The 13,831-nt window shown below is 47.8% G+C and overlaps 6 protein-coding genes across 6 annotated transcripts; 2 read left to right on the top strand and 4 right to left on the bottom strand.

The window, feature by feature from the left end:
- Positions 1-376: 376 nt before the first annotated feature.
- V1508DRAFT_442376 (uncharacterized protein) lies at positions 377-767 on the top strand (the record flags this gene model as incomplete). Its single annotated transcript, XM_066942329.1, has 2 exons — positions 377-675; positions 733-767. The coding sequence occupies exons 1-2, from the start codon at positions 525-527 to the stop codon at positions 765-767; spliced, it is 186 nt and encodes a 61-aa protein (XP_066792714.1). The 5' UTR covers positions 377-524.
- A 1,911-nt stretch (positions 768-2,678) lies between these two features.
- On the bottom strand, positions 2,679-3,335 carry V1508DRAFT_426925 (uncharacterized protein). Its single transcript, XM_066941628.1, has one exon. It carries the CDS (start codon positions 3,185-3,187, stop codon positions 2,879-2,881), a length of 309 nt encoding a protein of 102 aa, XP_066792715.1. The 5' UTR covers positions 3,188-3,335; the 3' UTR covers positions 2,679-2,878.
- A 1,575-nt stretch (positions 3,336-4,910) lies between these two features.
- V1508DRAFT_361352 (HAD-like domain-containing protein) lies at positions 4,911-6,377 on the bottom strand (the record flags this gene model as incomplete). Its single annotated transcript, XM_066937179.1, has 1 exon — positions 4,911-6,377. The coding sequence occupies one exon, from the start codon at positions 6,375-6,377 to the stop codon at positions 4,911-4,913; it is 1,467 nt and encodes a 488-aa protein (XP_066792716.1).
- Positions 6,378-7,245: 868 nt separating this feature from the next.
- On the top strand, positions 7,246-8,756 carry V1508DRAFT_26274 (NADP-dependent oxidoreductase domain-containing protein). Its single transcript, XM_066936444.1, has 2 exons — positions 7,246-7,809; positions 7,872-8,756. Exons 1-2 carry the CDS (start codon positions 7,402-7,404, stop codon positions 8,439-8,441), a joined length of 978 nt encoding a protein of 325 aa, XP_066792717.1. The 5' UTR covers positions 7,246-7,401; the 3' UTR covers positions 8,442-8,756.
- Positions 8,757-9,938: 1,182 nt separating this feature from the next.
- On the bottom strand, positions 9,939-11,110 carry V1508DRAFT_26263 (glutathione transferase). The gene is made up of 3 exons (XM_066936443.1): positions 10,925-11,110; positions 10,812-10,865; positions 9,939-10,740 (listed from the first exon to the last, which is right to left on the bottom strand). Exons 1-3 carry the CDS (start codon positions 11,011-11,013, stop codon positions 10,122-10,124), a joined length of 762 nt encoding a protein of 253 aa, XP_066792718.1. The 5' UTR covers positions 11,014-11,110; the 3' UTR covers positions 9,939-10,121.
- Positions 11,111-12,495: 1,385 nt separating this feature from the next.
- On the bottom strand, positions 12,496-13,430 carry V1508DRAFT_406837 (uncharacterized protein; the record flags this gene model as incomplete). The annotated part of the gene is made up of 3 exons (XM_066938802.1): positions 12,496-13,136; positions 13,188-13,224; positions 13,254-13,430. The coding sequence occupies 3 exons, from the start codon at positions 13,428-13,430 to the stop codon at positions 12,496-12,498; spliced, it is 855 nt and encodes a 284-aa protein (XP_066792719.1).
- Positions 13,431-13,831: the final 401 nt, after the last annotated feature.

Raw genomic sequence — 13,831 nt, forward strand, 5'->3', positions numbered from 1 at the left:
CGCACTTCCTCGCAAGTTTGCCCCCAAAAAGAAACGATCACTTCGGCGCGCCTCCGGGCCATGCCCCGGACAACAACCCAGATTTCCCCAGATTCCCCGGCATAACATTGTTATCGATGAGACAAGGCAGAAGACATGGATCTAAATATTATGCCAACTAAAAACATGAACGGCCATTTCCCGTCGTATGCTTCCGCGGGATTCACAGGCAAGGATTTAGATTGTACTAATCCAATTACAAGACCCAAATCAGCCCTGATATTTATTGTGTCTACCAGCCCGTCTCGGGATTGGTATTTTTTGCCTTCTTGGATGTGGTAGCCGTTTCTCAGGCTCCGTCTCCGGAATCGAACCCTAACTCTCAGTTACCCGTTTGGAAACCCTGAACGACAAGACTTCGGCCATTTCACCAAAAAGCTGAGCTGGTTACTTAAAGGCTGTCATGATCTGCATTTTTCTTCCCCGTCTGCGCAGTGTCTACTATCAATTTTTGTATTCATACCGCGAAACCAGTTCCTACAAGTATGGTAGAGCTCGACGTCGTCCAGGCCTGTAACAAGACTCTGGTCAACAAGCAGAATGTCACGGCTGCCATTGTAGGCGGTGCCTCTGGCATTGGGGAGAATGCTGTGCTCTCACTCGCGTCTACGCAAGGCAATCCTGAGGCCTGCGGCCGTATATAGTCGCCACAACGAGAAAGACGCGAACACAATTATTGCTGACTGCAAAAAGGCATGTCCCCTGGGCGAATTCATATTCGTGCGTGAATTCGAGATGTGCAAGTGAAAGAATGAACTCTAGAAGGAGTTGTTGAGACTCTGGATGATTGCCTTGTTCAATCCATATTCAAGTCTCAAGAGTTTAACTAGCTACTTACATAACGTCACTAAGGCTTCTTAATAGAGTTGACTCTACGTAATCAGGAAGACGTGGTTGATACGTCACCCAAACCCCGCATCTGGAATATTCTTGCGTGCATTATACACCTATAGAATACTCCATCAAGAGGCTGTAGCTTGAAGGTTGATTCTCAACAATAATAGATGTGAGATCAGGTTTTTGTTTACTAGAGATGAGCAGCCGGTGATTTTCGATGCTTGCGGAGAACTTCACCAAAAGATGACACCCAGACAAAAGCAAAAAAATATACCCCGTTGCCGAGAACATCCAGGACTTTCGAAAATGCCTGTTTATTGAACATATCTCTGTGTTGCGACTTTTGCGCGCTGAAGGATATAATAATAATTGGCGACGCCCAGCGTTACCCTAACTGGTGGGTTACCTTGAACTCTGTACCGCTGGGCTTCTGTCTCTTAACTATGGCACAACGCTGCGGATATAATATCATCCGCGTGGCACGGCCATACGCAACACCAGTTGTGCATAATAATAAAATAATATATATTGATACTTACTTACACCTCTATATGTCACCTCCAGCGCTTGTTATAATATGCACAGGCAGACTTCGAACCCCTATTATATGTTAGGGCTGAACCCTCCACATAGGGCTGAACCCTGCGCAAATGGCTAAATCATCCACACAAGAATCGTGGCTAACTTAACCGGGGTTCGAAAATATACCTAGTGGCCAATATCAATAATAATAATATAAATATCTAGAAATTGGTTCATGATAATAACACTAATTCCTTTGAAAGGAAATTAATTAATATGGCACAGCACGGAAACTGCGCCGGCTGCAGAGCTCAATTTTCATTTGTTGGCCTGACTACCAGTGTGTGCAGTTGTTTATTGATGCAGATGCAATTATTGCGTACTTGTGCCACTGGGAGTAGTTAAGACAGTTCCCGAGCAGCAGTTGGGAACTGTACTGTTGGGAGCCAAGAAAAAGCTAAATTTACATGGCCTCCTGCTTCTATTCCCCCAGTTGCTGAGGATTATGAATTTGGCAAGAAGTGGCGTGATGTTGCCTCGAAGCTGCTCTTGGACGGCAAGATCAAGGTCCATAAGCTAAAGGTAGGTGAGGAGGGGTTAAACGGCGTTTTTGAAGGACACTCAACCTTGGAGAGAAAACAAGCCAACGGAGAAAAATTTGGTTTATCGCGTCGGTGAAACGCCTTGAAACTTCTAACATCATGGGGATATAGCTTTTGAAAAGCAAATAAAGTTCTTTTATCAGAGTATAAAATTATTTCCAAAAGTCAGATATATGAGAGCTATATTAATTGCCTTTCAGAGCTTACGTGGCTTGTTATTAGCGGATGGATCCTGTTAGGATTTAAGGGGCTTGTGGCGCTCGCTCTGCGCGTTAATATATGAAAACCTTCCTGGAGCTCCACTTCGCTTCGCTGCTCCTCCACCTTCGCTTAGCGACTTTCCCCAAACCACCTCTCCACCTCGACTCATGACATCAACGACGATCATAACAATAAAGGATCATCACGCCGATATACACTCGTTATTCTTTGGTACATTCAAATAATATCATGATGTAATATGACAGCCATGATGACTAACGCTTGGACACCTTCGTTTATGCATCTGATAGTCTTATGTACTACCCTGACACCGCCAGGAGGAACATAAGGCAAGGTCGCCGCCCTTTCTGGTCGTCAGATAATAATATTCTAAAACGCTATCTAATTGCTCACCGGCAATTCTCACAGTAGTGGTCGCATCTGACAATGTGGTCAGCAAGACAGATACCAAACGCCCATTAAGCAGCGAAGCATTTATATCTTTGAGTTTTCGTTCAAGGCTAGATTCCTTGAACATCTGCCAGTCACCAATTGCGGAACGGATCATGCCATCTGGCGTCACTACCGCCTGGACTTTGACCCCTTGCGTCCGCTTCTATCCGGAATATACAAGCCTTTGGTCCTGTGTCGGGCGTGTAGTGGGTCTAAATGTCCCATCAATGAAGCCCCAGATTTGGGTAGCCGCACCTTTCGTGCACAGCACTCGCATATCGCGAAAGCGCAGCAGTCGTTAGTTGCCGACTGTCCCACTCGGACTTGGCCCTGTACCTGTGGATAAGATATAAAACCACATCCCGAGTCACAGAACATAGATACGACTGGGATCGTCCAAAGTCGCTCATCATGGAACCCCACCTTTCAGGGTATGCGAGACGCCGTGGAAGAATACAAAACGCCGTGAGAGGCGGAGGACGATGACGACCGGCCCATTGCACAAGGTCAAGACGTAGGTATGGCAAGATCATACGTTTTCGTTTCTTGGAGAATTTAAATCGAAATATGGCGTCCTCATCGTCGATGCTATCAAAGTCGAATGGAATCCTAAGTATATCACTGCTTGGTGGCGCCGGGTTCCTTCGGTTCCTTCCTCCGTCCCGGCAAGTACAACGTGCTGCAGAAGAAGAACATAAAGCTGAAACATTACCGTTTGAGAGCCATGCAGGAAGCCACCGCAACTGTGGCTCTTGTTTGGCGTTGTCGGTGAACTCCAGGCATATTGAAGCTGAAGTATTATATTGGGGTGGAGGATGTAACCACGCGTTGTTTACGCGTTGACTTTGTCCACTCGACCCGACGCGCGTTGGAACCTTAATCTTATTGGCACCGTGGATATTGGGGCAAATTTTCTTTTTCACAACTTTAGTAACCATTTCTTTTAAGGCTAGGGTTGCCTGATTGGGAAAGTCCAGAAGTTAAAGTACTAGGTGGCAAAATATCTCTTGTCTTTATTTTCTTGATGTCGCAGATGAGAGAGGCATGGCCGATCAAAGAGGGCTCTGATGGAGAGTAGTTAATATCTACATCATTTCACACCCCTTTTAGGTATGAATAGTTTTGGAGTCTTGTTTGTTTTTTCATTTCAATTTGATGCAACATGAACTTGAAACCCGCGTATCTGACGAAACAAGGACCCTTAATTTGAAATCTTGCAACAGGTGGCGTACGCCACCATGGCCGTAATTAATTAAACACTTGTCTAATCGAACTTTACTCTGTTCTAATTAAAGTCAAAGGAAAAAAATTTCTCACCGAGAAACAAAAAGAAATGAAGATTCCAACCTGAATAATTCTCGTCAAGATCAAAGCGGCACACTGATGTAACGATAATTTTCCTCAAAGACCGAGAGCAGATCAATCCGACAATTCCTAGGGCAAAAAAGCGATAACTGGCTGGTTTGTGATTGAAATACCCAATCATATCCTCGGAAAGCCCCCTTTCAGGCCGGGCTGCCATTTTCGGGCTGGTTTTTTTAACTAGAGCTACACTAATAGTTTAGTAAAGGTGTCATGCATGCGCGGCGGTGTGGCTTGGCGTGGCTTTGCTTGGCGTGCCGTGGCGTGGCTTGGCCGCAAAGTTCGATCTCAGCCGCAACGTTAGAGATTAGATACATGCAAGAGAGACGCCTACTCCGATCGAAGGTGGCGGAGGCAACTTTGCAATTTCGAACAAAAGCCAAACAAGAAAGAAAAAAATTTGTAAGATATAATATTTGCCACCGGTCCAAAAAGGGCCAAAATGAGGTGCCGATGCAGAGCGAATCCCGATGATTGGGTCAGACTCAAATCCCACTATGGTGAATCGCAGGAAAGATTACGGTTATCACCATCATTGGTATGTCGTGCACACGGCCTGAGTGAATCATGACGACGACAATCCACCATCGCAACTCGCTTGGATCGATCAGTCGCGAAAAGTTAGATCATACTTATCTACGATTTGACAGGAATTGAGCTCCGAGTCCGACGGGACGAGTCCTAGTGCTTTATATGGATGTTAATTCGTTAAACAAACTAGTGATCATGAAAAAAAAGTCTATCATGATAGCATATCCATGCAGTCATGCAAAAATAATCCAAAACCGACCCGGGGTCATTTGGACCACCGGTGGACAAAACGCCTGCCAAACCCGATTTGAGAAAGAAAATTCGTGACGTGTTGTTGCTTTTCCGCAGTCGAAGGACACCGGCTTACTCCACAGCAGAGATGCCCTCCCCATGGAGAACAGGATTGACCTTCTCGTTCCATTTGAACTTGAATTCCTTGCCCAGTTCCTTGCGAACGCCAGCCTTGACAGCATCCAATACGTGGTTGAAGGTACCCATGCTAGCCGGGCTGTTGGGGTCATTCTCACCCTCCTTGCCCTGGAAAACCCCGGTCCGCACAAGACAAGTGTTCCAGTTGTACATGTTACCACCGATGATGTCCGACGCCGGATTGTCACCGATCATGTAGATGTTCTCCGGAATTCGGGCCTCATTGTGGATCTCCTCCATCCAGGCCATGAGCACCTCGTCGGCGTACTTGTAAGTAGCCAATTCAGGCTTGCCGTATATGACCCGTCCCAGTTCAACTCCAGTCAGACTCTTGTACATAGCCTCGACTCCAATGCGGAAGGCACCTTGGGTCATCCGAGGAGGTCCCTTGTGGTCAGTCGGCATGACCATGTCCCCGTGTGAGAAGTAGATGGGAATGCGAGACGAGATTGGGTCTTTAGCCCGGGTCAAGAGCTGACCGTCCTCTGCCAAGAGAAGATCCATAATGATCTGCATGTCGGTGGCGTAGTCACGGGAGTCGGCAAATACGAGGATGGCGTCGAACTTGACTTTGGAGAAGTCCGTAGGGCGTGCGCCGACGCGATCCTCCTCCGCGAAGTGTCGCCATGGCGAGATGGTCGGGTCCCACGCGAGGATATCCTTCGGAGTGTAGACGTGCCTGAAACCATACGCCTCGGCAGCATCGCGAGACTTGAAGCCTTCACCGCCAACGACGAGCACCGTCTCGTAGTACTCGGACAGAGCACTCATCGGGGTGTGTGACTGGATGAATTGGTCGGTGGAGATGGGCACGCCCAAGATTTCGGACAGCTGGTCGCACCGAGATTCTTCGGTCTTCCCACCACCGTTGGTCAACAGAATGTAGGGAATCTTGATCCCGAGCTCGTTGTCACCATTGAGCATCTTCAGCGCCTCTCGAGCTTCAGGAATAAGGTGGTTGCCATGGGCGAGGACACCATCGATGTCGAAAGCGAAGGCCATGTTCTTGGCGGCCTCGACCTTCTCCTTGGCCATGTCCTGGAGCTGCGAAGCCAGGATTTCGCGAGACACGGCGGCGGAGACGCCCTCCCGGTCGTCGGTGGTGACCACTGAGGAAAGACGAGTACGAGACGCGCGTGGGGAGCGTGGGGAGCGTGGAATGGGCAGCGAAGTACCGAATGAGTTGCGGGAGCCGCGACGGTCACGCATAGAGGGCGATAGGCTCAGGTAGTGCATGAATTGAGAAGCATCGCCGATCGAGCTGCGGGTCGCAGGCACCTCGACCACCTCACTGTCCCGGCGACCATCACCTGGGATGGTGGCGGTGTTGGGGCTGCCGTCTCCATGAGAGCGAGCCTCAGTCAGATCGGCTCCAAAGTCAGCGTCGTCGAAACGAGGCATATTGATGGGATATGAGCGGTAAAATCAAAAGTGATGTGTAGAGAAGTTACTTTCAAGATGTGATGGGAGGACAGGTAGTAGTTGCTTGTGTTGTCTCGGGAAATGGAAGGAGAAGGCACGACTTCGAGTTACCAGATCAAGGTCAGAGAATGAAATCGTATGTACAAATAGAAAATCCAGGAACGGGGTCTGGAGTAGATATTTATTTCAATCATGAGTTAGGGCAGCTGTTGCCATCCATCTTACGGTGCATCCAATGAGGTAGGCTACATAGGGCTTCCTACTAACGTGGGCGAAGACCTACTAACGCTAGATGACGCAGTAGGGTCCATTGTGGCGGAAGGCGCATATGTGGCAACTGCGATGTTCTCAAAGGTACGACTGAAACCTCCCGATGGCAACCCATTCGCCACATTCCTTTTCGAACGCGCCGTGACGTCATCGCAACTTGGCCGACAGTCGCCTTGGGAACGAAGGATATTTCATACGCCACGAAAATGAAACGCGAGCGAAGGCCGGTTCATCTGCCCAAGGAGCAGATAGTGGTTTCATCAAGTTGGATACAGATACGCCACTGCCCCTGGTCCGTCGCTCTTTTCATATTAGCAATGCTTCCGTGGAAGTCTCGCTGCAGAGGAGAACAGTCTGAAAGGGAAGGAGGTGGCGGAAAACAAGAATGACATCTGACGGAATCAATACAGAAACTGCCCATAGTCGGATGTCGTCTGGGAAGGGACGAAAACTCTGATGATGGAACATCCGTAGTTCTCTCGAACGCCTCATTCGTCAATGACTGGTTGGCAAAAACGGTTGTGGCACGGGCAGAGGTCAATAATTGATGACTTGATAAACTAGCTATCTGGACGGGTTGACACTACCGACCCCCTCCATGCACCATTGCACTTACCGAACCCCTCTCCACCTGTAGCTTTCCTCTTCCTCTTCACGGTCTTTCTGCACCAGAAAAACGTTTCACGCTTTAGATTCCATCTCTACATCAATCGTTAACCGACCACAGCACACCATGTCCAGTGGGATCTCGTTTAAGCTCAGCAATGGCGTCACCATCCCCGGTGTCGGGTTCGGCACCTTCGCCAGCGAGGGCGCCAAAGGCGAGACATACAACGCCGTGATGAAGGCCCTGAGCGTCGGATACCGCCACCTGGACTGCGCCTGGTACTACCTGAATGAGGGCGAGGTGGGCGACGCTGTCCAGGACTTTCTGGAGGAGAACCCATCCGTCAAGCGGGAGGACATCTTCATCACGACCAAAGTGTGGAATCATCTGCACCGATACGAGGACGTCCTGTGGTCGATTGACAACTCCCTGAAGAACCTCAAGACCAGCTATGTGGACCTGTTCCTGCTCCACTGGCCCATTGCCGCCGAGAAGGAGGATCAATGCACGCCCAAGATCGGACCCGATGGCAAGGTACGCACAATTGCGAGCACCTCTGAGACAACAAAGCGGACTGACTTTTTCTTCCTTGATAGTATGTGATTCTCAAGGATCTGACCGAGAACCCCGAGCCGACCTGGCGCGCCATGGAGAAGATCTACGCGGAAGGCAAAGCGCGCGCCATCGGCGTGTCGAATTGGACGATCAACGGTCTCGAGCAGCTGCTGTCCTTCTCGAAGGTGAAGCCACACGTGAACCAGATCGAAATCCATCCGTTTCTCCCCAACAAAGAGTTGGTCGACTACCTGGAGAAGAACGACATCCTCCCCCAAGCTTACTCGCCGCTCGGCTCACAGAACCAGGTGCCCACTACGGGCGAGAAGGTCAGCGAGAACAAGACGCTCAACGAGGTGGCCCAGAAGAACGGCTACACCTTGGCCCAGCTGCTGATCGCTTGGGGTCTCCGTCGCGGGTACGGCGTGCTGCCCAAGAGCTCCAACCCGGCGCGCATCGAGTCCAACTTCCAGAGCATCGACCTGTCGGACGAGGATTTCGAGGCCGTCAACGAGGTGGCCGACGGGCGCCACTTCCGCTTCGTCAACATGAAAGATACTTTTGGCTACGATGTGTGGCCCGAGGAGTCCAAGGCGGCGATTTCCATGTGAAGATTTTCTCTATAAACTATTTCATGAAACTTAACGACTTTCAAAAATGGGTTGCTGCTCAAGGCTTTGTGTATTGGACAGCTTTTTGGCGGTTGATGTTGGCCACATTAAAGGAGGCAGTATCGTCTTATCAGCCCGAAATCGTGGGGTGTTTGTCCTCCTCCACCTTTTGGGGCGTGGGAAGAGGGGTCTTTTCGACAGTACAATCTTAGGAACAGTGTGTGCAGTAGTATGAGTCATATTGTAATACATATTACCATATATGATATCACATCATATGGGTTTTGATATGATATGATATGAGTTTGCCGAACCCATATGATATGATACCATAGGTGATATGACCATATATGACCATACGAGACTTAGAGACTCTTAACCTTATCGGAGGTTCAACTTAAGATAACCTTGATTTGTATAGCTATGAAGATTAAAGAAGCCTCACATACGGACATCAGATTATATATCACCGTGATTATCAATCTCACCAACCTACATTCATAACAATCCATATACAAAATTCGCAAAAGTGACTTCGCAGGCCTCAGACATCCCCTCCAACTTGACGGCGAGTTATTGGAAATTCCCGATTCAACTATTGATCAATTACCGTCGTCTCTGTCTCAGGCTATGTCAACAGCTACGGCTACAAAACCCAGGCGGTATTCTAAAGTTCGGCTGCATACACCAGTAGGTCGCAATGACGTCAGTCTCAACGAAGAGGGTAAATCAATTTGGCGCTGTAAGTATTGCAGCAACGGAATATCGAGAATCTGGCGGAACAACCGTCATTGCAATCACTTGGAAGAGCGTCACAATGTCAACATATCCTCTGCTCAAGAAGCTCGAACTACATTGATCATTGATGCAAGCCAATATCGCCGAGGCCTTTAAGAATGCCCAACAAGCTCCTGGGTACAAACGTCGCCGCCTCTCTGGAGGTGAATTGGACCCCGCTCTCGTCGAACAACTATAGGTGAGATGGATTACGACCTGTGGCATCTCATTTCGCATGGCCACGTCGCCAGAATTTAGGACCTTGCTGCATTATCCCAGGGAATGATAATTGGCTGCCTAATTCTATAACAACAATACGAGCCTGGAAATTACGGAATTACTAAGCTCAAAAATGAACTTATCAAAAGTGAAATTCAACTGGCGCTCTCGAAGATTCGCTTTACAGTAGATATTTGGACTTCCCCAAATTCTCTTGCGATTCTCGGAACCGCTCACAAGCGACTTCAGATGCTGGCAATGACAAGAAATCCCGAGCAGCTCGCGCCATTTTCGGATACTCTCCTTTATGGGTGTTCCACCACGCAAACAGCCAGTTCTCATTAGCGTTATTATTTGCGATGGTAATAATACCGTCATAAAAATACCGATCAATGTTGGAAACATGCATTGACGTTGCCTGCAGCTTCTGCAAAAGCCGCAATTCTGTTAAAAAACCCCGGTAGCTCGTAGATACCGAAGTAGGAGCATAATTGCGCCCAGATCACGGGATTATATATCTAACCGTATTGGGTTAGTAAATGAGCTAGACCGTATTGGGAACGCTACATTCAATCTCTCCCCTATCACAACTGAGACTTGATAAGTTGAGTTGATACTGAAGACTATCTATCAGATCTGCTTCACATTATGCTATGTCGATATACAAATGCATGAGAAACCCTCCTATTTCTTCGCGTCTTCAGCCATACCCCGCTGTACCCAGGTCCGCGCTTCATTGCTAATCTTCTCCTGCAGCTTCTTATCCTTCAGAGTTTCCTTGATGGTGTGCCGGTCGGGCACATGTCGGCCATTTTCGACACCAGGGCGAGCGGCGAGACGCTCCTCCCACGCCTTGAGATGAGGGAACTCGTCGATATCGACGCCTGCCCACCCCGCAGACGCAATCCATCCCCAGTGTGCGATATCCACGATGCTGATGTGGTCGCCCACGATGAAGCCGGACTTTGATGTGGACAGTTGCTTATTCAATACTCCGTATAGTCGGCGGGTCTCGTTGGTGTAGCGCTTCACACCGTACTCGATGCGCTCCGGCGCATAGCGATTGAAATGGTTGGCTTGACCTTGCATGGGTCCCACGCCCGCATTCATAAAGTAGAGCCAGTTTCTGGTCTCGTAGTACTCACGTGTGCCTCGGGGGTACGAGATCTTGTAATCGGGGTCATATTGCTCCGCCAGGTATTCAAGGATACTGCCAGATTCGAAGAGACGGATCTTCTGACCATCGGTGAATGTATCGGTGATGGCCGGAATTCGTCCATTCGGGTTGATCTCGAGGAACCAACTAGGACGGAGTCAACTTAAGTTACTAGTATTGACTGAATTGAGGGATAGTCAAAGCTGTGGAATACATACGGCTCCTTTTGAACGTCCTTGCTGATCTCGATCTTGTGTACTTTGTATGGGATACTGCAAGAGACAATCAATACTCAATCTTGCCAATCATCCAACAAGTACCATAAACGTACCCTAATTCCTCCAGGGCAATGGAGATCTTGATCCCATTGGGAGTCTGAGCGGTGTAAAGAGTGATATCGGGAGTCCTAGCAGTGGCCATGATGACAGAAAATATTTACCAAAGAATAACTCGAGTCAATTGGAATTAGAACGAGTTCATGCTCAATTGTCGCTATGGAGGGAAGAACAACCTTCTTTTTATGTACGTCATAGAGACTGATTACAAATCTACCTACACCTATAGCGAGAGAAGGTTAGGGTTATCCAATTTACCCATCTACCTACAGTTCGCTAAATGGCAAGAAGATTAGGGTCAGGGTCAGGTCGCACTTGGTGGTCCAGTGCCGATCAACTACTTTTAGCGTTCAGGCTATTGAAAACGAGTGTCGACAGGTATGGCTTGGATTCTCGAGTCCATTCCGCTCGTAACAGGAGAAGCAATGTAGCCTTGCCCACAGTTAATAAGACGGATTCTCGGAATTAATATCCTGCCCGGGCCTTCTCTGCGTCTGGATATTTCGACTAGAGGATTACAAATGCTCCCTACGCTATAGAATGCTTAGGCCTGACAGCTCCAAGTATGCATCTAGGCACCATGCGTGAGTGCGGCATGAATGTCGTGGCACCATAGCTAAGAGGGATGGGGAGAAAGTGGCTGGGGCAATCTCGGAGTTGTGCCATGAAAAATTGGAGTGTCGTGGCAGAGGTTGCCCAGCGTGGGCTCATCTTGCTTCAACAGAACGCGTCCAGCTATCCTAAAACAAAGACAAAGCCGATATCTCACGCATTTACGAGAGCTTAATTGTGTGTATCAGTTGGAAATTATATTGGGGCTCACGAAAGTTTGATTGTCGTTCGTAGACTTAGACGTAGACACCACAATCGCGAGTTCGAATCTACCCACATCAAGCGTCCGTCCTATCTACACTCATTAGGCGTCTATACCAAGCAAAGTCCGCGGTGTCGCCGAACCCGCACCCAACTAAGTTCCTGTGCTCACAGCTCTGTTCTTAATTATTGCGAATAACGTCAACCTAGTCGAATCGATCAATACAAATATTACATCGTAACGGATTCTTCGTATAGAGTTGTAAATTCCAAATTCATGATGACAAACTTGGCAACTTTAGGGGTTATTCCTCGAGCCACCAAGCGGCTGGCCCACTTTCACCGAGACAGGTTCAAACGAGTTTCTAGCAATCAGCAAAGAATAGCATTTATAGCTGGAGTAATGACACAGCAACAATGTATGTTGAGCAATGGCCCGGTAAACCTTTCGGTCATGACTGAATCGCTCACGCAAGACCACGTCGAACCGATTTTGTAAGTCGATAAATGAATTACGCCGACCAGCATTCAGCTCAACGACGGTGCGACACCTCCAGCTTGACGCGATCATCTGTGCGACCGGCTTCGATGGCATCCAAAATCGGATATATCTGGCCCAAACGGTGCACCGCATGGATTATTCTGGGGCTACACCTCTCAACTGCAGCTGTTAGCTGCTGCTTTACCTGACGCAAAGTATTTGCAACTGCAATGTAATAACAAATCGATAATGCACAATCAATGGGCCACAACATTAAGGAATAGGAGATGCACTATTGAGTCGTGAAAACAATTCAGCCTCTATCCTCTCAGATGCCCGTGGTCCACTGAGTATCTCTCCCACCATGTCGGAACCATCAGGAAAGTCAGACTCAAATATTGGCTCGCCACTCCCCTTCACATTCGCCAGAACTGCCTGGCGAAAGTGCCAACGTAAAAACTCATTGACAACGCTATTCTCGTCCCTTGGGTCCCTGCATACAGGGTCCAACGTCCTTCCGTCTACCCCATCTATGTCTTCGGCGAAAAACGTTATTTTATAGTCATCGTCAGGATCGATCGCAAAATTATAAGAGTCGAACTGCTTGCGAACACTAGACCTCATGAGAAGCCCATTTTGACATGAGTTTATTCTTGTACCAGTTTCTTCGGACGTGTTTGTAAGATATTGAGAATAATTCAAACGTATGAAGAGTTCTTCTTCTGAGAACGGAAAAATATGAGCAGCTTCGAAGCTTATCCACACATCTCTATATGCAGCAGGATTGATAACTCCTGTTATCACGCATTTTCGGTCTCTATGCCGTACTTTTTCCCGAAAACGTCGATCTCTTTTGCTAATTGTAGCTGAGAATGATCTTACAATACACTGCTCATCAGTCACCAATATCATACCTAACGCAAAATTAATAGAATTATCATATGCGCAGAATAGATTGAGACTACCTCCTGGAAAGTTGCATACTATATCGTAATGACCAGACTCAAGAGGATCTTCAGTGGTGTGAGAACATCAGCTCCTCGAAGCCACACACTGTATGGACCGTTCACATGGATGACGATATTTAGCAGACGAAAGAATTTTTTCCTTGTCATGGATGGATTTAAATATAACCCCCCAATAGGCTCATCTGGTCGCGAAGGATCGTAAAAGTGTACGTTTCGAATGGAAGATCTGTTCCCTGGCATTATAAAGCTAATTATTTAGATAGACTTCCCAATAAAATGAACCTGTGAATAGGACAATATGCTTCAGACTCTGCAACAGCTTGGCCCGAGATCGTGCACTTGATTGCGTACTCATCCGAATCGATTTCTATGCTGCCTGAGTCATTCATATTCTAGTTACCCTAGATTATATTTAGACCTAACCCACTTCTCGCTTGCCCTCTCCTGTGTGCTAGTCCCGATGGAAGTACCATCATTATATAATAAATTATCCACACCACCACATTCAATATTTTATAGCTGCAACTATATGACCTGTTAGTATCTTGTAGGGGTGGACACGAATGACGAATATATTCGCATTCGTACGAATATTCGCAATTCGAATGCGAATATTTGGATGTTTCATGCTTACGAATGCG

This window comes from Lipomyces doorenjongii (assembly GCF_038497915.1).
Source record: "Lipomyces doorenjongii strain NRRL Y-27504 unplaced genomic scaffold V1508scaffold_107, whole genome shotgun sequence".
NCBI lineage: Eukaryota > Fungi > Ascomycota > Lipomycetes > Lipomycetales > Lipomycetaceae > Lipomyces > Lipomyces doorenjongii.

Bases quoted from the DNA above. Each gene is read 5' to 3' on its own strand.
- V1508DRAFT_26263 (XM_066936443.1), bottom strand. From the start codon at position 11,013: ATGGCCACTGCTAGGACTCCCGATATCACTCTTTACACCGCTCAGACT. The intron at 10,866-10,924 runs GTACGTTTATGG...TGTCTCTTGCAG, and splicing joins ATTGCCCTGGAGGAATTAGG to TATCCCATACAAAGTACACA. The intron at 10,741-10,811 runs GTATGTATTCCA...ACTCCGTCCTAG, and splicing joins AAGGACGTTCAAAAGGAGCC to TTGGTTCCTCGAGATCAACC.
- V1508DRAFT_26274 (XM_066936444.1), top strand. From the start codon at position 7,402: ATGTCCAGTGGGATCTCGTTTAAGCTCAGCAATGGCGTCACCATCCCC. The intron at 7,810-7,871 runs GTACGCACAATT...CTTCCTTGATAG, and splicing joins AGATCGGACCCGATGGCAAG to TATGTGATTCTCAAGGATCT.
- V1508DRAFT_426925 (XM_066941628.1), bottom strand. From the start codon at position 3,187: ATGATCTTGCCATACCTACGTCTTGACCTTGTGCAATGGGCCGGTCGT.